The sequence below is a fragment of the Strongylocentrotus purpuratus genome, unplaced genomic scaffold, assembly GCF_000002235.5.
Source record: "Strongylocentrotus purpuratus isolate Spur 01 unplaced genomic scaffold, Spur_5.0 spur5_scaffold_2, whole genome shotgun sequence".
Taxonomy (NCBI): domain Eukaryota; kingdom Metazoa; phylum Echinodermata; class Echinoidea; order Camarodonta; family Strongylocentrotidae; genus Strongylocentrotus; species Strongylocentrotus purpuratus.
This window is the reverse complement of record NW_022145605.1, coordinates 40,688,407-40,714,890: the sequence shown is the minus strand read 5'-3', so window position 1 is coordinate 40,714,890 and position 26,484 is coordinate 40,688,407. Positions and strand designations below refer to the sequence as shown.

The window sequence follows — 26,484 nt, the reverse complement described above, 5'->3', positions numbered from 1 at the left end:
CAATCAACACTCTCCATCTTCGAGCACCGTTCGGAGCGTGGCCACGCCTATTCTGTACATTTAGAAATACGGTTCCTTTCTTTACAAAATAATTGAGGCTAGAGTCTAGTACATCGACAAGCAATGGAGGGAAAGAGTTATCATTATCGATTCCTGTGCATAGGACTGTTTCTTTGCCTGTTTCAAAACGTCAATGGCCGTAAGTGGACTATCACGATATTTTCAAGACTTGTACTATTATACAACGCGACCAATCGCACATTAATTCATGATATTGTGCATGCGCAAACCCGTCCCACATTCCCTGTAAATATACAGGGTCCTTATGGATTAAAAAAAAAATATATTAACATTGTCGTCAAATTTTTGAAATCAACATCCCTTCACGTTTCTTCATATATGAAGTGGTAATTATCGGCTGAGTTATATATATATATATATACATAGGCCTATTTTGTTTTTTGTTTAAATACATGGTCCTAATGCCTCCCCATCTTAGGATTTTGTAAGATGTACAGTGGTGTTGTAGTGGAGTGGTGTAACAGCTGCAACATGGATTCGATCCCATACCTTGTGGGTCCGCAGGAGACTTATCCATGGTACCACAACACCTTTATTCATCCTTGTGTATAAAACATTATCTGAGAGTGTAAATGACTGGTATGTGAGACTCTGTTGTATTCAAGCAATTATTATGATATAATTAATGACTTTTTGCTTCGTGAAATATCCTTTGTTTGGAGCCTGAAGGATGTTTAACTCACATTATTTTAAATTGACATGTTAGTTGTTGCCAAGCTTTGTCTAGGGGTACATGTATGACATGCCAGGTTGTATGATCATATATGAATAGATAATTAAGCAATCTATTGATGGTAATAAAACTAATAACAATATGTCTTGTTTACCCAGGGTAGCGTCATCAGTATTAATACTCTTCTCTCTGAGGGCTCTGCAATCATTACCCCGGCTTTAGCCAAACTACCATGAAACGGTGCTCAAGCATTCAAGGAATTTCTTCCTACCGGGTATTTAACAATTATTGATTGATTTTCCTAAGACTGTGGTACATTGATGTCTTTTCTTTTCAGAAACGTCACGGTGCACTGTTAGAAGACTATATTCTGGCGGATTTCTGCCAGATGGTAAAATGATATACAACAATGGTGAACACATGACTTTCTATTGTAATGATGGCTATGAGAGAGAACACGACACTAGGTACTGGTGTGATAGCGGGAATGCAGTCCCAAGCATTCCAAATTGTATTAATACAGGTAATACTTCTGTTATTTATGTATTCATGTGTTACTTTGCATTACAGTATATCCTCTTTTTCTTCAAAACCACAGTTTCTCACATGTCACCGAATGCAATATCTAGAGAATATACAAAAGCAATGGATTTTGAAGGATATCATATTGGACTCGGATCCTCTGTTCCGATGTACCAATCATACTTAACTCCAATCGACCATCATTGAAGTGGAAGTAAAAAGTTTTCTTTTACACACTCTGCCGTGTAGGCCTACCGTGTGCCACCGTGCGCGAAAATGTCTGCGGACGGTGGAGAACGGCGAGGGCACATGGTGGTTCGTTATCAAAGCGGGCAACACGTTAATAGGGCGTTGGCGCTTATTTACACCCGGTGGGACCCGGCGAAAGTTTTGGGCATGTTCAAAACTTTGGCCGGCTGGCACCGGCCGCAAGTAAGCGGCAAGAGGACGGTGTTGAACGATATGAGGACGGTATGAATACGTTATGAAAACGGTCACACTGTATGAACACGTTCACAACACGCTCATAACCCGTTACAGAACGGTGATGAAAAATGGAGAGCGAACTGAACGTTGCCGTTCAAATCGGGGTATTTATGGCAGTCGTGTCATGACGTCAGTAGTCCGGGGACTCGCTCACAGGACGCTCCGAGCGGTGAGGGGACGCTAAGTGACTGGTAGGTGGCTGCTACAAACCCGGTGCACACGTTCGAGACCCGGTATTGGCCCGGTATGGAAACGGCTAAAATTTTCAACAAAAGTCAATCTAGGCGGTGAAGACGGTAGAAGCACGTTCAACACCCGGTATGCGCCCGGTGAGAACGGTCAGAAGATGGCAACGAAACGGTGAAAAGATTAATTTTATGATGTTTTGCGGCCGGGGACAAGTTCGCTCAAAACCCAACGTTCTGGACTCTGTTTTTTTTTTAATATACCCGGCAGGTGGACGGTAGGCCTACACGGCAGAGTGTGAGAGCTCCATAGCGACCACCTGCCTATAAAGACCACTTTTCATGTCTCCCTTGAGCGGTCTTAACTGTAATACCAAATGAAATGTTAATTGTAATACAAGATAATTAGAATCAAACTTGAGGCTTTCAAACCATTTTTGATGGTTGTTAATGACCCAGCATTAAATCACGTCAAAATTAATGACGTAAGAAAGCATGGAAAGCTGGGAAAGAAGAAAAATACAATAACAAAATCTCTATAAATGAAATTTGTTTAACAGAGAATTGTAGCAGAAGGCACTCTGTACAACAAGTCAGAATCCTCTGGTAACACTAATCATTTTTGAAACTTTGCACAATAACTTACTCCTTGAAATGTTTAGAAATATTAAGAATAATATCAGAAATATAGCGTAATAACTTTAATGAAAACCATTCTGAAACACCCCAAAATCAAACAAACAATCTCTCTCTCTCTCTCCCTCTCCCTCTCTCTGCCTATTCCTTTTTCAATTTTTCTTCTTTCTTTGAAAAACTATGACTTCCAAATGTAACCGTTCACAGTAGTGTTAAGAGAACACACAAGTACATCTAAGTACCAAATATAACGCAAAGTTTTCTTCCATTGTAATTATGTTTTTTGTTCTTATTTTATGCTTTATGATTTACTCCGAATAGCACGATCGTGCAGTGCACCAGACCTCCAAGTTCATATGACACCTTCACGACCTCGCTTTCCTCATGGGATGCTTCTTGGTGTCTCATGTGAACACGGGTTTGAGCTTAGTACAAGCCAAGAACTGCCAAGATGCCATCAAGGTCGCTGGAACAGACCCTTAACTGCAACATGTCAGAGAGGTAAGTCTTGAGAGAAAGGGATCAATATCTATTATACAACTATTGACTGCTTTTAGGGGCACGGTTAAAACTATTGCCCAATGTGATCTCGAAACTGTACTCAACAGCACTTAGACTCAATGTCACCGAGGAGCTATACTTTTAAATGTCAACCAACAAATACGCAGTCAATAAATATACCGCATTCCCCGTGTCAGTTCTCAAAAAAAGATATTCAAACAAAATTTGCCTGTCAAAATGTATTTATTTGAAGAGTCTAGGAAAAAATTACCCTTCTTAGAGCAATGTGCGTGTCTCACTACGCACATCTCTAATACTTTTAATTTCATACGCAACCACTGTGTCATTGCATGTATGCGCGAGTAGGACTACGCCCTGTCAATATTTTTTTTCTGGAGCGGGTCCGTAACGGCAACATGTCAGAGAGGTAAGGCTTGAGAGAAAAGGATAACTATCTAATATACAACTATTGACTGCTTTTAGGGGCACGGTTAAACTATTGCCCAAGGTGATCTCGAAACTGTTCTCTACAGCACAGTGCAGTCTCAAGATCAGCGAGGAATTTAAAGATATTATGTCCCTTTTGCAGCCAACATCAAATTCTGTAGAACTTTGCAGGAATTATGAACATATCATGTATGTCCTATCTGTGAATATGTCCTATCGGTGAAATTTAAACGTTCGCAGTGTCCTAATATTCAAATTTTGCCAGGTAACCCGTTCACTTGCTGGACTTCACTGTCAGACACTATTGAGTGACTGACTGGCTATTTTTCTTCTGTGGTAATAACATACATAAAATGAGCTGTAAAGGGTACATGAGCATTTGTCTACATCAATAACCCACTTCTTGAAATGGCCAAACATTAAACGGATTTAATCTTTGCGCATCATAAGACGTACGACCGTTCAGTACAATGGTCTGAAAATCAGACTATTACTTACTGTCTCAATAGCTCTTAAGTCGATTCGACAACTGATATTCGTTATTTTCCCACTTAAAGATAAACTTTAGTACTGGTAATGCCATTGCATTGTGAAAGAAAAGGTGTGGAAAGGATCAGAAACAGTTAATCATGTAGCATGTAAGTATTGGTGTGCACTGCAAGGTTCTGGAGTCATCAAAATCATAATAAATTTGACCGAGTCTTGGTAAAGTAACAAGCACTGTACACAGAGAGCTATATATGGGACACAACACATGGTGTCGGGCTAGTACTACCTTGATTTCCTTGTCTTTCTATGCTCATTACTCAGCCAGTATACATTTTCTTCCAAAATTGTTTGGCACATGTCATTTATTTGTAATCTTGAACATTCAGTGTAAGTTTCGTTTGATTCTGTGAGAATTAATTTTTTTTTTTTACCAGAACTGGAGTTTATCTTTAAAGACATTTTCAAGATCCCTTTTTTTAGGGAACTTCTAAATTAGAATTATCTTTCAAATGCCGTTGGAATCTAACCTATTCATCTTTTGGTCTGCAAATGGGACATAATATCTTTAATACTTTTAATTGTCAACCAACACATAGGCAGTCAGTAAATATACCGCATTCCCCATGTCAGTTCTCATAAAGAGATATTTGAACAAAATTTGCCTGTCAAAAATGTATTTATTTGAAAAGTCTACTGAGGAAAAAGTTACCCTTCTAAGAGCAATGTGCGTGTCTCACTACGAACATCTATAATCGTTAACTTCATACGCAACCATTGTGTCCTTGCATTGTATGCGCAAGTAGGACTATGGGGCATGGGCGAGTGTCCTGAATAACAGACGCCTTTTGACAAAGCCTCGTGACTCTGGCTATTCCCACCCCAATCAGCGGCTGAGATGAGCCTAGCCGGCGACGAATAGAGATCTAAATACCCGAGGTGAACGCGCGATCGAGTGGCGTTAGCCACGAGGCCTTTTGGATTCTGGCTTTTACTGCTCTGCATGAATTATTCATAACGTTGGATTTATTGACCAATCAGAACAGCCATCTCCCAGTTGGCTTCGTTCATGATTCGAGGCCTTTTGGATTCTGGCTTTTACTGCTCTGCATGAATTATTCATAACTTTGGATTTTTTGACCAATCGGAACGGCCATCTCCCAGTTGGCTTCGTTCGTGATTCGTTCATTGTCAAAACATTTTTTTCAATTCATTCAATTCAAAATGGTTTATTTCAAATAAAACTTTCATCTCGGCGTTTAGCCGAATAACAAAAGTTTACAAACAAAATTAATAACACATATAATGTAATATATAACATTTTGAATTTGTAAGCAAATGTAAAAGAAGTAAATAAATTTTGCTGATGAGATAAGCATATCAATGATAAATACAAAATATCACATTCAAATCTATTTTACAGGCAAAAATACCATAATATAGGAAGCATCTGATGACTTGAGCTAACAAGTGTAAGTGAGATAATTGGACTTTCCCTGTATATAAAATAAACCATTCCAACTCGTTTTCGTTCTATGTAGAGGTCAGTGGTTTTAGTCCTTACGCCATTCGTACTACGCATAATGTACTGTGCATGATGGATAATATATGCTGACGTCACGCGATGATACGTTCGCTGATTGGACGCTACCATTTCGGTAGAGAACTCCAGTCAGAAACAAAATTCAACATAAGAAATCCAAACCAAATTACTAAAGGCCTCTTGGCTGACGCCACTCGCTCTTGCGTTCACTCGGGTTTTCGCGATTAGTCTCTTTCTATTCGCTCGGCGCCAGATATCATTATCGGACACGAGGCCTTGTCTAAATGCCAGAATAACAGAGAAGGATGAACAAAATTGTCATATGCTGTGCGGAGGTGATGGAAATACAATGGAAATGAGATGAGGAGCATCAACGGCTGGATGAGAGGAAAAACTATTTGAAATATTGAGACTATACCAAATTTTACCGTTTACAGTAGTGTGAAGAGAACACAGATGTGCATGTAAGTACCAAGTATCAGGTAAAGTTTGATTTTTGTTCTTATTGTATGCTCTATGATTTTTTTCTGATAGCATCTTGCAGTGCACCAGACCTCCCAGATCATATGACACCTTCACGATCTCGCTTTTCTCATGGTACGCTTCTTGATGTCTCATGTGAACACGGGTTTCAGCTTAGTAGAAGCCAAGGACTACCAAGATGCCATCAAGGTGTCTGGAGCGGGTCCATAACGGCAACATGCCAGAGAGGTAAGGCTTGAGAGGTGATCTCGAAACTGTACTCAACAGCACATTGTCTCAATATCACCGAGGAGCTATACTTTAAACTGTCAACCAACAAATAAGCAGTTAATAATCATACCGCACCCCCCGTGTCAGTTCTCAAAAAAAGATATTCGATCAAAATGTGCCTGTCAAAATGTATTTATATGAAAAATCTAGGAAAAAAATACCCTACTTAGAGCAATGTGGGTGTCTCACTAGGCATATCCAACTTCATACGCAACCATTGTGTCATTGCTTTGCATGCGCAAGTAGGACTATGCCCTGTCAATATTTTTCATTTAACTGCTTTGCAGTCAAAAGTGATATTCATGACTGCAGTTTTGTCCAGTTTCTTATTTTATACTCTATGATTTCTTCTGATAGCATCTTGCAGTGCACCAGACCTCCCAGATCATATGACACCTTCACGATCTCGCTTTTATCATGGTATGCTTCTTGGTGTCTCATGTGAACACGGGTTTCAGCTTAGTACAAGCCAAGGACTACCAAGATGCTATAAAGGTGGCTGGATCGGGTCCGTCACGGCAACATGTCAGAGAGGTAAGGCTTAAGAGAAAATGATCACCATCTATTATACAACTATTGACTGCTTTTAGGTGCATGGTTAAAACTATTGCCCAAGGTGATCTTGAAACTGTACTCTACAGCACAGTGCAGTCTCAAGATCACCGAGGAACTATACTTTTAACTGTCAACCAACAAATAAGCATTCAATAAATGTAACAAACCCCCGTGTCAGTTCTCAAAAAGAGATATTTAAACAGAATTTGCCTGTCAAACTGTATTTATTTGTAACAGATGGGGTAGTTGACTGGGGATGGTTATCCGGGGGTAGATGTCCAGGAGGTAGGTGTCCTAGAACCGACAAATTGATTTGTATGTTTCTTCGAAGGTGACATATTATAATTTTAATTAGCTAACAGATTACAATTAAAAAGTATTCAACAAACGCCATTTTTCAACCAGTACACCTTTTATGCTTGAGTTACAAGAAACACAAAACCCTCAAATGTATAAGCGGTATGAACAATTTAGTTGTTACCTGTATATACAGTATATCTTGTGATTATTGTTGTGATTATATAAACTTAAATCGTTCGAATCTTGATGCATTGCTTGTATGGGCTGTAAATATCCTCATACTTTCAAATTCAGTTTTGACATTGTTTTGATGTAGTCTCATGTGGACATCCAGCGAACGCCTCTCATAGCACTATTGAAATACTACCAGGGGTACAAGGATATTTACATGGTACCAGGGTCAGGTATAGCTGCAGTGATGGCTGGGAAATCGAAGAAACTGCAGAGAGAGAGTGCGTCAATGGACAATGGATAGGTTCTACACCAGAATGCAGACCGAGAGGTAAACAGAAATTGAGGACTTTGCGTAGATAAGAAGTCAATTTAGCTGCAACATCTGCTACATAATTATGTATATCGCAGCTGAGACGATTGGTTGTAGAGACGTTTTGGTGAAGTGGATCTGTCACCAGACCAGAGATCACAAGGTATGGGCTTCGAGTCCCAGCCCACCACCACGCAGTGCCCATCGGCAAGATGTTATTCTACATTTACCACTCCCCATCCAGGTGTAAATGGGTAGCTGACATGCTTGAGTGCTAGTTTCTTGGGCTGCTCAGTTATGACCTGGGTAATAATGTTGAAGCACCATGCACTTCACGGCATGATGGATAATGGTGCCATGTGAAAAGCTACTCAAGACATTGCTCATTTTGATGACCATATACATACCATAGACTGGCTTTTATCTAGCCAAAAGAAAAAACAAATTTTGACTGAATTTGGTTACCCCTTAACAAATTACCATGTAATTTCAGCTTCGACCAACCTAAATTCTGAGTAGGCAATCTTTCATCCACTCCTGTGGACTTTCTCAAACAAAATCTTTCTTCACACAGTTTCTTGCTGTCTGCTGCCTCGAGATCACCAGAGCGAAGATAGGTGACATTGAATAGCCAGGGTCCCTATTCAGTGTCAGATTAATCCTTTGAATTTGAATTTGAATTTATTAACAACAACACATCACAATAATGACAGTACATATGAACAATCATATAATGCAAAGAATAATACTGGTACATGTATACATAACACAAGAGTAATGTCGATTGAACAGTAATGGTTTTAAAACGATATTTTTTAGACATACATCTGCATACTATTAAATGTACAAAAGATATATACGTAAATATGTATATTACTATGTTTAGGTGAAGTTGTTAATGGGAACTAGAAGTTAGCACAAGTGCTAGTCGAGCCTAGTTCCATTCTTTGGCAAGATTTTTTCTGTTAATTTGTTTTTACATATGAATGTAAAACTTGTTTGTTTTGTATTTACATATATACAACAAAATAATACAATATCATGTAACTTTTTTTCTTTACTAAAATGAAAAAATAAAAATAAAAAAGCTTAAGCGTTAAAGCATTATAATGAAAGAAGACAAATCTTTGGAGAAATAAAATACTCAATGTGTTCATAAAAATGAAAAGGATGTATTAATCAAAATAATCATACACATGTTCGTACATGCACAAATCCTGTAAAAGCTTAAGGCCGCTATAATCGTTAACAAGGAAGTGTATACTTATATAAAAGGAAGACAAGTAATATAAAAGGAAAAAACGAAGGGGGTGGGATTGAGCCCACGTCATTTACATAGAAGGTAGGTGGAAAGATGTCTCCGAAAAGATAACCTTGATGTTTTTAATCTAATTTCATCTGGCAGATCATTCCACAGCTTTGTACCTACAAACGAAATACAAAATTGCCCTTGCGTTGTCTTACATTTTGGTTGATAAAGTAAGCCACTTTCTTTTCTCCTAGTTGCATATCTGTGCTGTATCATTTGACAATAATCCACTAAAGAGTGTGGTAAAAAACCTTTTACCAAATCATACATAAATTTTGATACAAGAAGTTCATGAAGTTGAAAAATATTTAAAATGTTTAGACTTTGAAAAAGAGCTTTGGAGTCTGTTCTAAGTGGACTGAATGTAATTGCTCTCATTGTCATTTTTTGACTTAAATAATTAATGATCCCAAATCATTTTTCCAGGAAAGATAAACAGCTTATTTATTTATTTATTCATTTCACATATATATACAGGGTATCTCATTCAGATTCAAAACGGGTCTTCCCTAAGGCTCTGTCTCAATAAAAATACACATATATATACAAATTTTCAAAACAAAATCATACATATAACAGTAGGAAGAAAAGACAACAAATTGAATAAATAAAGCATATTAACATCAAAGCACAATGATAAACAAGTGAAACTAACAATATGAAATAAGTTACGATAAAAAACAAAAACTCTGATCTTTCCTTGCTTTGTAAAAATACAAATAGATATGCAAAATGTTTACATATTTAATAAAGTGAGAGAAAAAAAAATAGAGTATAACGTCAAATACAACAACAAATATATATAGTAAAGGTAAGACCATATTCATGGTAAATAATGATACAATATAAGAAGTTAAAATTACCTTTGTATTAAAAACGGGAAGTGAGACACCGCTCATATAATATTGTAAAAGGGCAAGAAAGGCCAGATTTTAATTTCCTTTTTAACATTCCTGACATCAGACGCAAGATAGTCATGAAGCGAAAATAGATGCCGAGTGCGCATAATTTTTCCCTTTCTACTTATGCAGCTCTGAATCAAAAGTTATTAAGTCAAACCATAAATATGGAAAGAATTTCGGGAAAATGTTTGGTTATTAGCACTCATGGCACCCTATTGAATGTGCCAATTGTCTGATGTGGCACCTTAAAGGCTAAATATATGAATGTTAACCTTATGTAATTGTATAATAACAAATAATAATATGGGTATCTTCCGGTTTTTTAAATCATTTACATTGGTGAAAAAGTGATCTGCAGGCAATGATGTTAAAGGCCATTGAGTTATTTATGAAACAAAACAAATTTAAAGATGATATGATGTTTATTTTGTGTCTACCATGCAGTCTTCAGAAAGAGGGAAGTACACTGTTGGTCATAATGGTGGAATAATTATTTTTACCCCAGTTTAGGGAAGGATTAAAAAAAATATATATATTTCTAATAGATCTAGATAATGGCATACATTCTCAGATTTTATTGAATATTAATTTGCGAGTGTTTGTTTTTCGTGACTGCTAAATCATATGTGTGCTACTATGCTAATCAGATAGGGAACCTACGTCCTTAAATCATAATTGACAGTAATGAGGATTAATGCCTCACAAAAGGGCACTAATAAATCTGATTGACACGATTTTTATCCTGGGGCCTCACAGTAACGAGGCCATTGCTTAGCCCCTGAATCATGACTGTACGCAGTGTTTGCTAGGGTACGCGGCCGCCCCCACAAATCCCCCAAAACGAAGAAAATGCAATAAATTGTCAAAATTTCATTGCATTTTCCCCCGGCCTCCAACAGGAAAAATTCCTCTGTGTGACCACGCCTTGAACCATAATGCATGGCCCTACAGAGGAATGTTTCCTGTTGGGGGCCGGGGGAAAATGCAATGAATTTTTGAAAATTTATTGCATTTTCTTCGTTTTGGGGGATTTGTGGAAGGGGCCGCGTACCCTAGCAAACACTGCGTACAGTCATGATTCAGGGGCTAAGCAATGGCCTCGTTACTGTGAGGCCCCAGTATAAAAATCTTGTCGATCAGCTATATATTAGTGCCCTTTTGTGAGGCATTAATCCTCATTACTCTCAATTATGAGTTAAGGACGTAGGTCCCTTAGCTGATTAGCATAGTAGCACACATATGATTAAGCAGTCACGCAAAACAAACACTCGCAAATTAATATTCAATACAATCTGAGAATGTATGCCATTATGTAGATCTATTAGAAATAAATAGTTTTTTAAAATCCTTCCCTAAACTGGGGTAAAAATAAATATTCCACCATTATGACCAACAGTGTAGATTTTTGAAAGAAAGACAAGATTAAAACGATATTCTTCGCCCACAAACTGGCTCAGGCGACCTTTGTTCGAAACTGAGTCACGACTTTTGGATGGTGATCATAAATAATCATATCTGATTGATACACGTCTGTTAAAACCCAATTACACACACACACACGCGCGAGCACACACACACACACACACACACACACACTCACACACACACTGCAATTTGCAATAAATTGGGGATTAGAGATAAAACGATTAGATATTAAGAATCAAGCATATAGGGCATATGCTTTCTCAGAACTTCTCCGAAGTACAATTTATCCGACAGCCTTACAGAAGTCACCATATTGTTGCCATTTAACCTGTGTAATTGTTTTGTTCTTCTGACTACTACAGTAAGGATAGCGAGGTTGTGTCCTAGGCCTGGATACATTTCTCGCGTTGTCCAGTATGTGAACGGACTAGAGACGAACCACCTTGCTACTTACCCACATGATGAGCTTCCTGAAGGGACGTTCCTAGTGTCTCGCTGCTCACTCCCTGGAGAGTATGTGTTGCGTGGTAGTGCAAATAGAACCTGCTTTGATGGCGGCTGGACGGGGGAGCAACCAAGATGTGGTAAGAGAAAAAATGCCGACATTATGGAGATCATGTAGACCCTATGTTTTCAACCTGGGCAAGGCCACTTGCAAAAATATTTGTTTGTCCTTAAAAGTCATATCTCTCCCATATGTATATGTAATATTTAAATGGATATGATGTAAATAATGATAATAATAATCTGGATTCAAAGAGCATTTAACACGAAAAACAGGCTCTAAGCGCTATACATTTATTATAACTCGGTCATCGGATTCATTCGCGAACAATGTACTGCACCATCTCATCTCCACTCTCTAGAGAGTATTCCTAGTATAATTTTTATGGTCACCATGATGTAACGAATATAAGGGGGAAATTACTGAACAAGAAGCAATGCACAGAACTTAACCTAGAGATAACTCCCTGTTGTTCATAATGTAACATCATCTTTTACAAGATAACCTCATGTCATTTAATGTAATTAATTATTCATGACATCGGATAGCGAAACTTTGTCTGGACTAAGAGGTGCAATACATAATGGTAATGCTGTTTTATGAGTTAAATACTTATAGGAGTATACAATGAGTCTGTTGCCCAGAAAAAAGTGCAACACATCAAATTGGACTTCTAAAGTATTATTTTAAGATGATTATTCAAAGATTAATCCTAAAACTAACTCCAAGTAAAAAAAAAAAAGAAGCCAACCTGAGACTTTTACAAGTTCTTAACTCTGAGACATAATTATACAATCAGAAGTCTCCATTATGTTTAATCTAATAATTGTTACCTGTACATGCGATGGGTGTATTTCTCAACGTAAGTACGCATAGTTTTAGTAAGCAGTAGGCTTTTGCCTGTGGACTATCATTCTTGCTTCAATTAATATTTTAACCATGATCATTCTTTTCCAGTTAATGCAGCCACTAGGATCAGCTTTCAAAATAACCAGCCCCTTGAAGTCAGGAGTGATGGAACAATCGTCATTCATCCACGCGGTCAGCTCTACATTTATTGTCGCATACCTTACTATAGCAATGCGAGGGCAATATTTGAATCAGATAATCAATATGGACCGGTGAGCATTGGCTGTAGTGTGATATCATTAAACCCTAAACACAAAGAACAGAAGAGTTGACTGATGTTGTTGGATGTGTTATGTCAAATTATTGCTGTTATTATCGGTAGAAAAAGTCATGGGAGAATCGGAACTTTGCAGGGAGTTAGGTATTCAGAACAACATTTTGTAGACAAAGGAATAATAAAAAATGATATTAATAATATCGAATATTATATTACGAAGTGATGTAAATATATACATAAGTATAAACACAGCTTTGTCTAGCTTAATGGGGGATTTTAGCAGGTGAGATAGTAAACTGGTTCTTTAGAAATGACAATATTTGGTATGAATATATCGCTCTGTGTTGAAGTATATGCGTTTAATAATGCCCTTCTGGTTCCAAACAGACGGTAGGAAATCAACTTCATTTTATGCTGTCTTCTGTCATTTTTGCAGACTGCTGAATATTGGGATAATTATGGCCCATCAACAATGGTAATGAGCCTAAACACACCACGTACGTCACATTCTGGGCGGTTCACTTGCCGGTCTGATGACTCTACTCTTTCTCACACTGTCCATGTTCAGTTTGCTGGTAAGATGAGTCACATCCTCATCCTTTTACAAACTTTATTTTATAGTTTCTGGAGTGTTATTCTATATTTTTTTAAATACCATTAAAGAGGACCAGTCGCTTGTTACTCATTACAAGACGTTATAACAACCCTCCTAGTAAAAAACCATATAGAGACAATCAACTGGTGAAGAGTAGGAAGCATAATGGCTTTAACAAATGATTTAATTTGAAGAACCGCATAGAAGTTAACCTGGATTTAGCTTCTGTGCCCGTGTGTGCGCTTAAACATTTGTCATCTTGTCTACAAGTTGTTTTTACTTAGTAAGGGTGCATTTAAACTGGCAAGATCTCTTAACAGAAAGTTTATTTTTGAGATTTATAACGTGAATATGGTAGAATGCCGTGGAACCCCAAACATATAGAGTAAATTGATATGGAAGTGATTGGTCTCCTAACTCCTCTTTGAACTTGAGCTCCTGAGCTATAATTGACCATAGATGAGTTACAAGGTGTAGAAATACCATTTAATGTTCTCTTTACTCTTTGAGCAATCTCCTATTAGTCAATAGCAACCAATCACATGCACCGAGAAGTACATTAAAATGTTTGTCATATCTCGGTGGAATATTTGTATTAATTTGATTTGTCTGCAGTTTATATGCTTATAATGATTTAGATATTATGCAGTTCATTTTGTTTCCATGTATTTCCATTCCATGCTTCAGAGAAAATATATTAGTAATTACATGAAAAAGACTCATTGTACTTCTCTGGCAGATTCATTGAACATAAGGTTATGTCAGTTTTGGAGAACATAATAGAAATATATCCTGAAAAGGATTGCGCAAATGCCTTCATATTAAAAAAATGAATATGATATGATGTAGGTTATAATGTTTGGACCAACCGTTTATACCCCCATAGCTCATCTAGTCCGTTATACCCATATTTGTGTACTGTGCATTTTCAGCAAGGCAGAAACAATTTCTGTTCATTTTGATCATTCCAAAACCTCACAGTATATATTGAAAAACTCCTATGTATAGGCCTACTACATTTATAAACCTTTTGCGATAGGTCGGATTCACAATTAACAGCGCCCCCATAAGCCAATAAGCTTGCGGGTCGAAATCCTTTAACAGTGGCGGCAAAACGCTAGCCACCGCTCGGAATGGCCAAAGTGGTCCTAACTGTGTAATAATTTCAGTGGGATAGATTGTTCTGATATCAGCGCACATTTTGATATAGGCTTTAGATGTCACCCACTAATTTGAATCCGACTGAAAATGTAACAGCAATTGTCATTTTTTAGTCCAAAAGTGACCCAAATGTCCATAACGACATGAAAAGGGTCAATAAGACAGATGTTCTTTTTTTAATCAGCGCAAAATTTTACCCCGGAAAATCTATTCAAATCCTCCCCGCCCAAAATTCTGGTTACTTTACCTAGGGTTTATATGCCACAGCTGATAGCTTTGTCGACATTTTCCCATAATGCATCGCGTGAAATCGCCTTAACACTTAGATGGCGCTGTGGATTGTGAATCCACTGTAATACAAACAGCTTTTTCACAGAAGAATCACAGGATCAATACTCGTATTAAAGATTGCGCGCCAGGGTAATAATCTGCCTCTTCACCTCAGAACAGTTTACTAGATCAACGGCGCATAATAAATGCTGTAGCATTATTGTTATCATTGTAGCTCAAAATTGAATGAGAATGAAGAATTTCGTAGACAATTTTTTTTTCTTCAAATTCACATTCTTATATTTCAATTCGATTACATTGCAGAGATATATTGTGACAGTCCTACGGCACCAACCAATGGCGAAATCCAAGACTATGACAACGGTTGGAGACATGAACTATATTACATGGGCAAGGAGATCACATTTACTTGTAACGATGACTACACTCTTAATGGGGCAAGGAGAATGACTTGCGTGTTTGGGGAGTGGTCACATCCTGTTCCAACATGCAAAAGTAAGAGTCAATTTGTGTCTTTGACGTACTTTGTCCTAAAGCCCCATCTATGGCTATCATTGCACATCTATTTATAATGAAAAAGAATTTACATAAGAAAGGCTTATTTGTGCATAATAAGAACACATCCTAGCATTAATTTTATATAGCAGGCCTTCTCAAATAGTTTATTAGAAGTCCCAAAACGAAAGAATTTGTATTTGAAGTGCCAACCTGTATGTTTGACTGTGCTGCGAGGGAGCGTAGCGACCGCGCCGACAACGGGCGGGGTCCAAGGTATAATATCTTCAGGAATAAAACAGTTCAAGAACAATCTGGAAAAATATACTACATAACCGAGGAAACAATTTTGTTAATGATCGTCAAATTAAGTGAAGGTACAGTTCTTATTAGTGTCCTTGTTACCTGAGCTCCCACTCACTTTCGTGAAACATTATCTCTCCCCCACAATGAATTTTGTGGCATTTGTACATGTATTGCAGGAAAACAAAATAAAAATGTGAGTATGATATCATTTTTGGTATTTGTTGTTTTACCTTCATTCTAACATAATCATGGTCGAGTAGGAAATATTTTCATGTATATCATGAAAATAGAAACCATGCTTTACATGTATCATGACCATATAGTTCTGATTTAGTTACATGAAATTATAGAAAGATTTATCGCTGTAGATTGTTTCTTATACTGTGAAAGAAAGTATAATACTTTATGCTTTGTTCAATTTGACATTGCACCCTTTCTTTGCTTGTTTGTTTGTTTTGTTTCCTTTGAAACTAGGAGCGACCTGTGAAGAATTGCGACCCCCAACCAAATCATATGTAGATTTATCGGTGTAGAATGTTTCTTATACTGTGAAAGAAAGTATGATACGTTATGTTTTGTTCAATTTGACATTGCATCCTTTCTTTGCTTGTTTGTTTGTTTTGTTTCCTTTGAAACTAGGAGCGACCTGTGAAGAATTGCGACCCCCAACCAATTATATGTAGATTTATCGGTGTAGAATGTTTCTTGTACTGTGAAAGAAAGTATGATACGTTATGTTTTGTTCAATTTGACATTGCATCCTTTCTTTGCTTGTTTGTTGTTTTGTTTCCTTTGAAACTAGGAGCGACCTGTGAAGAACTACATCCCCCAACCCATGGAATCAAGATGGGAGGGAACAGAGTAGGTGACTCTGTGCTCATAGGATGCAACCAGGGATATCAGTTACAAGGAGAGCCTTTCTTGGATTGTCAGGAAAGTGGAAACTGGTCCCATCCTCTACCTGCTTGCGTTGGTGAGTTTTAGGAAACAGATCGGTGTAGATTGTTTGTCAAGAGTAAAGACTTGGGACCCGTTTCACAAAGCCTTTTTTCAGTGACAAATGACAAAATTCTTTAACACACTTTTTCAAAAGTGAGGGGGGCTCGAGCCCCCGAGCCCGGCCGTTCTGCAGACCCTGACATAAAGGCTTCTAAATAAGCATATTTTTCGACCGACTGTAAATTTGGGAATTTCTAATTTTCCATCAAACACATCATAAGGTATGACTTACAAAAAAAATTGAGAAAAAATACTGGAAAATCATGTCATTTCAGCAACATTTGTAAATCACTGGTATCGAGAAAAAAAAAACCCAAAACCCCATCTTAAAGAATATACTTTCTCTGAGAGGAATTTATAGAAATGATTGCTAAATTTAATTTCACAACTTAAAACCAAAAAAAACAAACTTTGATACTTTTTGTCTGCTTCATCTTAAAAACCCAACTGTAATACAAGTGTTAAAATGGAAACTCTGATTTATGGCATTATCATTTAGTAAAATCATATCCATAAATTTCTTGTGACATTTAAAAGAATACTGCAATAACAGTTCAGCTAAAGTTTGCAAACACAAGTAAATAATAGATTTTTGTTTTTAGTTACGGTCTAGGGATCGTCGTTCATTTATTAATTAGATGTCCCTCATATGTGAATAATATGAGGGTTAATTTCAGTTACACATTCATTTATAAATTATGTTGACCTTATCTTTATATTTTGTTGTATGTATGCACCAGCAAATGTGGAGAGCCTCTAGACAGAATTGTTAAATTCTTTTAGGTGATCCTCAAGCATTAGCTAGTGCTAAACATCATTATGTTTATGTTATATCATTTTGTCAACCTTGTTATGATTTGTATGTTATCATCTTGCCTGGATATAAAATATATTTAAATAAATAAATTCAATTAGCAACTTTGTTGCCATTTCGATAAGTTACTACCGAGACAGCGAGTATATTTTTCTTCTTTTCTATAATATGAAACATTGTACTAAAGAGAGATTTTAACCCAATCAAAACAATTGAAATTTCATTAAATCGAGAATTCTTCCCTTGGTAGAAACGAGTACGATTATGTCATGCCAAATTTGATACTCTTGTTCTGTGATCATATCTGACAAGCTCAAGAGCCTGTCGATGTACAGACCCCAGGCACCTGACGTACACGGTGAATCGAGCAGCCTTTATCAGCCTTAATGATCTAGAGGAGCCAATTTCATATCAATTTTATTTGATCCAGTCGTCATTTTAACCACGACCCACACCAACACAGAAGGCGTCAGTCTGCTGTCTTTAGTATATCCTCTTAGGACGAGAGAGCTTATATCTCGTCTACGAGTCTGTCAATTCAAGGAAACCCCCGTGGTATCACTTCATATGCTATTTAATTCAATTCTACAAACTTTCAAAAACATTTTCCACAAAATGTTACCCCCGTTCGCGTGAAAACTATTACAAGGTAAGGTTTAGATATAACCCTATTAGAGGCGTTTCATATAACACTTTCACACCAAGTACCCTAAAACATTGTACATACGTTTTTAATTTTGGTGAACAAAGTGCAAAGGTGACTCTATTTCATGAAATTTCTTGCACTTTCAAAAAAATAATATTTTTATTTCCACCCCCCCTCCCCCTCCAACAAAAAAAGTACATGCATATTTATTCATTAAAATCCAAGAAATTCCCTGAAAATTGTCCATTTCCGACATGAAGTGATATCACTAGGGCAAACGAATTTATCTTGTTTGCGATTTGAAATGACTTTTATTGGTGCTTTAAAGAGACTTGGTAAAATTGCTGAAGGTGATGAAAAAACTACACAATTTTTGTATGAAATGTTACTTATTATATTCCTTCTACTGTTTTTCCATGAAAATAAGACATAAGACAGGCTTTTTCAAAGCTTTCAACTCTGAAATGTTTGAAATGGTATGTAGAGCCAATTCATTGCTTTGTGACGTTTTACATTCACCTAAAATGTAATTAAATTGTAATGATGTAGTTGGAAGAATTAAGGAATCAATCAGACCAATGTTACCCAATTGTTCTAATTAATAATGGTCTGTTTTCACTCAAAATTTCAGATTATCTTTAAAGAAGTTGAAGTCACTACCTTAGCACCATTTTATCTCATCTTAACAATGTTGTCATAATTCAGATCTGTTGTGATAATTAACATACCTCTATCACTAACGTAAAAGATTTTCAGAATACTATTCGACTGATTACATTAGCATATTGAGTATATCAAAATTTGTTCACCATACATCTGTTCTGAGAGAATCAATGAGCACACATTGTTGGGTATATAATATGTATGTCCACATTAAAGGCTTGTTCGGATGTGGATCGGATATAAGTTTGTAACAGTAATAAAAAGATGGTAATGAAGAATTTTGTCTAGTTGTCATCGTTTTTTATAATAGGGACTTTTTACGTATAAAGTAGAGTGATGATGTATTAACCACAAAAGAGGAAATCTACTAAAAATTGAACATTCTAATTATCTAGTTCATAATGTAACAAATACAAGAAATGTAAAAGTACTTGACACATTTATGTGGATTCTAATATTATGGTGATGTCTAATAACCTTTTATTCGATTGTTTTTGTTTGTTTAGTTTCTTGAGAAGAAAGTCTTTTATTATGAATGTATAAGTATAGTTACATTTAGAATTTGCTGGGGAAAAGCTCATGATTTTTTTTCAATTTGGTTAATTGTGTTCTTCTTTTTGCTTGAATGGTATATTGGTAAGCTGTAAGCAAAATGAAAATGTCGGGGCAAACACCCCCCCCCCCCTCCAAACAAATACCACCCTCCCATTTCTCCTTGTTAATGTCTTCCCTGTCTTTTGGGCATATGCTTGGACAAAAATCTCATGAATTGCAGCAGAAATGATGTATCTTTTTTTTCTTCATGGTAATCTTGGTCCTTTGGACTGATACCCTGTTGCTACTTAAAACATGTTTGGATGCAAAATCAGGGTGAATGAGGGGGGAAGGAGGTTTAGGTGTACCAGACCCCCATTGTCGGGCTTTGTAAATTAAGCGAATAATTCTGTAAACTTGTTGGTGAACTCAGTGTAGAGAATACTTTGTCACCATCTTATACTTGCTTATTGTTGAGAAAAAAAATATATACAATGTATACGTGACAGGTTTGTATTTTTAAGCTTTGCACACATATTTTTGTTTATATTCTTCGTCACATAATGTACATGTATTTGCTTCGGGCGATTCTGTCATAAAATAATTTTTAGAATAAAAATACAATAAGGTCTAATGCAAATGTTTGTGGGGGTGTGTCACTCATTGTTAATCTAAGTCCAGGGAAAACATGAATTCAATTTCAAAGTACTGTGGCACTACAGAAGACAAACAAATGTAGACCCAATTTCAATCAACCAGAGCAGCTTGCTTTATTAAATAATTAAAAAAGAATCAATGAAGCCAACATAAAAGAGACACAACTGTGTTTCTCTCATCCTTTTTTACAGTCAAATATACACTTTTACACCATGCGAAATACTTCAGTACTAATGGGAACATGAGAATAGATACGAACCTCGAATTAAATGTTACAATACAGTGATCTTTTAAATTTATGAATATTATAATCTCTCAGATTAAAAAAAAAATACTGCAAATGTGTCTGAACACAATAAAATTAAACAATTATTATATCTCACCGCTTTAATCAATTGCACAAGGAATTGTATGAAAATATAACAGAGAAAAATCAAAAATGCAATAGTCATCTAATGTCATTAAAGTAATATTGTACAAAACGTACTTCATACATGTAACTTCAATTATATATATATTTTTTAAACCCAACTTGTTTGTTTTTTTACAATAAGAAAAAGTAACACCATAAGCAATCAATATGAACAATATACACAAACTATTGGCAATGCAAACAGGAAATATCTTATCTTTGAGCTACAATCTTACCATAAAACGATAAAATATGTCGATGACCTTACTCTGCTTTATCCGTCATGCGTCCAGGCCTCGTAAAGTCGGTACATCTGTAGGGATGCATCATTTAAAACTATTTCCATGCTCTTTTCAATTTATTCATAACTTAATTTTACAAATATTCCATCTACAGTTTAAAAAGTATATCAGTTGAAGTTATCTACATACAAAAGATTACTTTATATATAGACAAATTGTTACAGGTCTCAAAATAAAAATATATCAAGACATACGTTTCGAGATTATTTCATTTTCAAATGGAAACGAGAAACGTTTATATCGCTTAAAGAAGAACAGCAAATAATCATTAAAAAAATAATAATAATCTTGTATCATTCATAAACATAGAACATGTTGGGCTGAATAATTAAATGCATTTTCAACATATGATTGTCAAAGTACTATATTTAAATGGAGAGGTGAATCACAATAAACGTAATCATTTCAATTTTTAGCACATCATGAAATCACTTAGTCCAAATCTTTATTATTTCTCATCACAAAATATATATAAACAAAATTGGAACGAAGAAACAAAATCGAATATAAATCTCTGCTATTGTTATGACGAAATTGTTTTTCAATAATTTACAGCATATGCATTATTCATTTTGATACCAAGTGTTAATGACAAATAAAAGATCGTTGCATTGCTGTTCTCATTCATTTACACGTTTCAGCACTGCGAGTGTTGCTCAGTGAAGCGTGTATAGATTGATGTAATCAATGTATCATTGGAAAGCATATTACTTCTTCTCTATGAAAGTATGGAATCAGGGAGTTCAAGGAGTTAGTAACGATTTTAAATTATTCATGGCTAAGCAGAAAAGATTTCAAATTGATCTCAATTGTAGTTCTGGAACTTCCTATTTGAAACACACAAAGACTAAAACTGAGATTCAATCGAATCAAGTAGTTTCATTATGTTCCTTCGATTTTTGTACCGAATTACTTGTATTCGAGAGAAAAAAATAACTTTGCATACCTGGCCGAAACTATTTTTTGAGAAAAGTTTATGTCATTGTAATCTTATCACAATAGGAATTATGCGGAGTATTGGTTGCTTACAAGCATACACGTGTTTTCTTAGTAGTCAGGCAAAATAAACCATTAAACCAAATATGGCGATATTATATTATATTCATGTTGATCGATGCACTAACTTGTCTTAGACATTGGCAAGATTATGACAAGCGGATGGAAAGGGCGGGGTGGGGGTGGGGGTGGGGGGGGGGGAGGCAACTGCCAATGTCCACATTTCCTGAAACGCCCATAGTACAGGAGAAGAACTTATCAATTGCACTCAGCGCTCTAAATCCTTTGAACTTTCTGCACTACTAAATGTCTAATCACCTTTGTCCAGTTAATATACCGATATACTGGCAAAAATCAGAGGAATGATCTACAATAAAGCCCCTTTTTGGCTCAAAATTTATATTACACACACTACATCACTCATTGAAATTGATATCAGAATGAAGGTATTTTAATTATCCATCTTTTGACACCAAATACATGGTGATTAGAGGTTTTAGTTCAAAGTTATCTTTAAAACTCGATGTAAATACACCAAACAGGTCCTTAATACACTAATGCACGTATATGCACACAGTTATTACACATGTGGGCAAGAATGTTGTTTTTGTGAAAATCAAATCAATAACTTTGGATTGCTATAACTTTTTATTGAAACGATATATAAACCTTTCCCTGGCACAGGATCTTGTCATTGTACATAAGCAAATTCCTGGAAAGTTATGAAAAAATGCAATTCTCCAATTTCGATATATGGAAATAATGTTTTTTTATAAAATTAAATTTTTCGAGAAAAAAAATCACAAAAATCATGTTTTTTACTTAAATTTGCGATGTTTATTAATCCCAAATTCTTTGAAATTGGTAGCAAAATGTAGATAATTTACTCTCTTACTATGACACCAAACTTATGGTGGTTCAAGGTTTCGTTAAAATATTATTCACATAATACTATTTTGTCGTCAAAAGGGACACTTTTTTGGTGGGGGCGTCCCCCTGGCCACACCCACCACTTAGAACATGCCAGACGGTCATTTTTGTTATGTGGAGCTATGCGATCTTTATATCTGTGCACATTAAAATTGGTTTCCTTCCCAGCTAGGTTGACCCCCACTGGCTCCCGGTTTAGGACCCCCCAGGAAATGAAGGAGGGGTCTGAAAATCTGGACCCCATCATTTTTGGTCAATTGGGACCCTTTTGAAGCCAAAACAGCAAAAAAATAATTTTGGCACAAAAATCCTACGGGATTACCTACCATACCGCACTATTAGGGCTCAATGGGGTTTTCCAGCGGGCAGAGATTCGGCGTTTAATTACGGGCAGATGAGCATATTTTGATACCTCATTTGTGACACTGGCAGGTCACTCATTCTTTCTTTCTCTGTCTCCACCATCATCATTACCACCACCATCATCATCATCCTCAACACATCTACCCCCCCCCCCTCTCCCTCTCTTTCTCTGTCTCTCTCTCTCTCTTTGTCCGAAAAAAGTGTTTTTTTAGAGAGATTTCTTTGCAGAAGTGTGTCTTAAATTAAATCCTCTTTGACATTCTGATACAATTTAAGTGAAAATTGGCCATCAAATTTTAACTAATTTGGGGCTCCCAACATTTTTAATCGCAACTCGATTTTCAACCACTCAGAATCGCGATTTCGTGTTTAATGTTTAAAGATGTAAGATTATGGACAGCTTATCTTTGGCAGATTGACGAGAGTACCGGTCACGTGTTTGGATCTTATTGGCATGATGTTTCCGCCAACTAGCTTAATGGGAATGGTCGTGACTTCTGTTGCACGCCATAGTTTAATGAACTATCTGTAATATATATGTTCATGATTAGTTAGGGCCCCATTGAACACCACTACTTATTGGTGAATGAGCTACCCTGACAAAAGATTAGAAATAAATAAATGAATAAATAAATAAGGCGATTTTCGAAATCGATCAATGGCAATTAAAGATTAAGGCCATTTTCTGCATCATTATAAAACATTTTTCTCAAGAAAGCGGGGACGTATTAAACACATGACATCATTTCAAATGGATATCTAAAGACTATAGGCAAACGGAGGATTGATGGAAGCTATAGGACAGGGTGTAACAAGCATATCCAGTACTACAAAATTACAAAATGATTGCAAACGTCAAACGATTATTATTTATCAAACAAGTATTTTTTCTTCAAAAGCTATATATTTGTTTTACAAACAATAACAACAAACAAACGAGAAAAAAATAATCCTATCTATACCTTTCATTATACCATTTGTGTTTAACGTACAGTAATATTATCAAATCTGAAAAACAATAATTTCACTTTTGATCATTGTTGTTGGCCTATGCAGCGAGCACCTGGGTGGAGAGTGGCAAATGTAGATCAATGTCTTGTCAAAGGACATTAGTGCCCTGGTCTTCCATGGGGCCCTAAATAAACATGAACATAAATACATCACAAAGCATAACGTTTATACAGAACAGTTAAAATAAAATTCCATAGTACATTGAGAGAGATATAACACAGCAATAAAAGCCGTGATACAAACGAATACTCGTTTGCAAAATAAACATATATCTTAACCTAGTTCAACTGTAATGCCAATAGGAAAATATTGATTAAGTCGCAATTATACATTGATTGACACAGGTGATGACAAGGAAAGTTATGCTTTAAAAGTGTTGATAGCTGCACCAGAATTATGCGACTTCCAATTTCAAAATATCCGTTCCTAAACTGGTGAATCATCCTTCAAAAAGTATAACAATCAATTATCAATATTCTCTGCCGTGATGGAAATATAGAAATAAGTAGAGAGCTTGGGTATACATATTATTAGACAGAATTTGATCATGAGAGATGAAATCAATAAATAAATTTGGAAGGGGAAAATCCACTAATTTCAGCAAATTTTAGCGAATCGAATTCGGCGATTGTTTCATGATGATTAAGATTACCACACCTAACGAATTTAACTTTCACTTTGATGACATTCTGCAACCAAGTTTCATTGAACCCTCCAAAAATTGGTTAGATCCTGAATGGCTCTAGGACTATTATTGGTAGGCTCGTACACCACATCACGTGACCACAGGCAGCCAATCAAAAGAATTACCAGATTATGTGAATCACATCGAATAACATTCACTCTCTTCTGCTAATCATTGATGGCTTGGTCATTGACCAGGTCTATGGGTAGTCATTGGAAACCAGAATAGAATGGATTTGCAAGATGTTATTTGCTTCTGGGAAGATGAGATGGCGACGCGTCGATATCAGTTTTGAAGAAAGGATTGAAAGATGGAAAAGGTAGGGCAAGAGGGGGTGGAGAGAGAGAGAGAGAGAGAGGGGAGAGAGAGGGAGAGAGAGAGAGAGAGAGATGGAGAGAGAGAGCGATATGGAGAGAGAGAGAGAGAGAGAAAGAGAGTACTCAAGGAGGAAAGAAGGAAAAGGGAGACGAAAGGAGATGAAATAAGAAGAGAGAGGGGAAAAAAGAAAAAGAACAATAACAAATAAAAAAAAAAGAGGGAGGGGAGAAAAGGGGGAGAGGTGGAGAAAGGAGAGAGAAAGCAGAAAATAAGAGAATGAGGAATAATAATTAAATTTAAAAAAGGAAGAGGAGGCAAGAAGGTAAGAAACAAGAAGTTGAAGGAAGGTAATCTGGAGAAAAACAGGTAGGAAGAAAAAGTTAGGAATGAGGAAAGAAACGGAAACTGCCATTGTAACCGGGTGGATAGAGCGTACCTAGCTGCAAGATGATTTATTTGTTAGGACCTCTCTGTCCTCATTTGTCAACCAGCACTGTTTAAGTTCAGATTCTGTTCGTTTTTAAATATTTTTTTTTTCTGTAATGATCTTTTCCCCCCGCTCTATACCTGAATCTCATACAGAGCGTAATATCTCGACTAATCGCGCGAACTCCAAAATTACACCCGTCGAGAAAAAACTATGCGTTGAGGGTGATTTATTTTTCTCAGCTGATTGCGACACAAAAACGGATCAGGCACTGTCGAAAGACTAGTGGGTTCTCATAGGGCCTGCCATACAACCACATTCGGCTTCGGTTCTGTTTACCAACCTTCTGCACCCCCCCCCCTCCCCCAAACCATAGTTGGGCTCGTGTTCCGATGATATGCATAAACCTGATAAATGAAGTAAAAAAAACAAGAAAAAGAAAGCCTGGCGCGTACGTTCTCATATATCTCCCTAAAATGAACCGGAATAAAACATTTCGAAAGCGGTTTCGATGATAATTAAATGCATGGGCTCGAGAACGAAAACTTGCAGTATAAAATTCGTTGCTCTTTTATCGGTCACTATTTCTTCGTACAACAGAATCCTTGCCTCGATGAAATGTCTTGAAAAGTCGATCTTATTCATATAAAAACACACACGAATGAATTCTATCAATTTTGACGTGGTGAATCTATTTTTAGCGAGGATCGTCAAACAATGGAAACATTCAAATAATCAAATACGTCTACAAGTTATACAGCAGAGTATAACACTTTTCTCTCTCATAATTATCCATATCACAATATTCGCACGCTGACTGTAACTTCTGTATCATATATACGAGAAAATGATGTTGTTATGTTAAGGACTGCATATATTTTTTCTTCGTGATGTTCTTTTTATTTCGTTTCTAATTATATTATGGTATACTATTTTATGTCCCACCATCACCTATGTGAA

At 36.4% G+C, this 26,484-nt stretch overlaps 1 protein-coding gene across 2 annotated transcripts; it reads left to right on the top strand.

Moving 5' to 3' along the window:
- Positions 1-75: 75 nt before the first annotated feature.
- Positions 76-19,572, top strand: LOC115926875 (sushi, von Willebrand factor type A, EGF and pentraxin domain-containing protein 1-like). Of its 2 annotated transcripts, XM_030992453.1 has the most exons (12): positions 76-199; positions 1,092-1,277; positions 2,905-3,084; positions 6,095-6,271; positions 6,671-6,847; positions 7,485-7,670; positions 11,651-11,872; positions 12,751-12,914; positions 13,356-13,494; positions 15,270-15,461; positions 16,570-16,740; positions 17,893-19,572. In XM_030992453.1, exons 1-12 carry the CDS (start codon positions 124-126, stop codon positions 17,928-17,930), a joined length of 1,908 nt encoding a protein of 635 aa, XP_030848313.1. In that variant the 5' UTR covers positions 76-123; the 3' UTR covers positions 17,931-19,572. The 2 variants fall into 2 exon arrangements, with proteins under 2 accessions (XP_030848313.1, XP_030848314.1); XM_030992454.1 differs by lacking the exons at positions 6,095-6,271; positions 6,671-6,847 and having other exon boundaries at positions 77-199.
- The last annotated feature ends 6,912 nt before the right edge of the window (positions 19,573-26,484 follow it).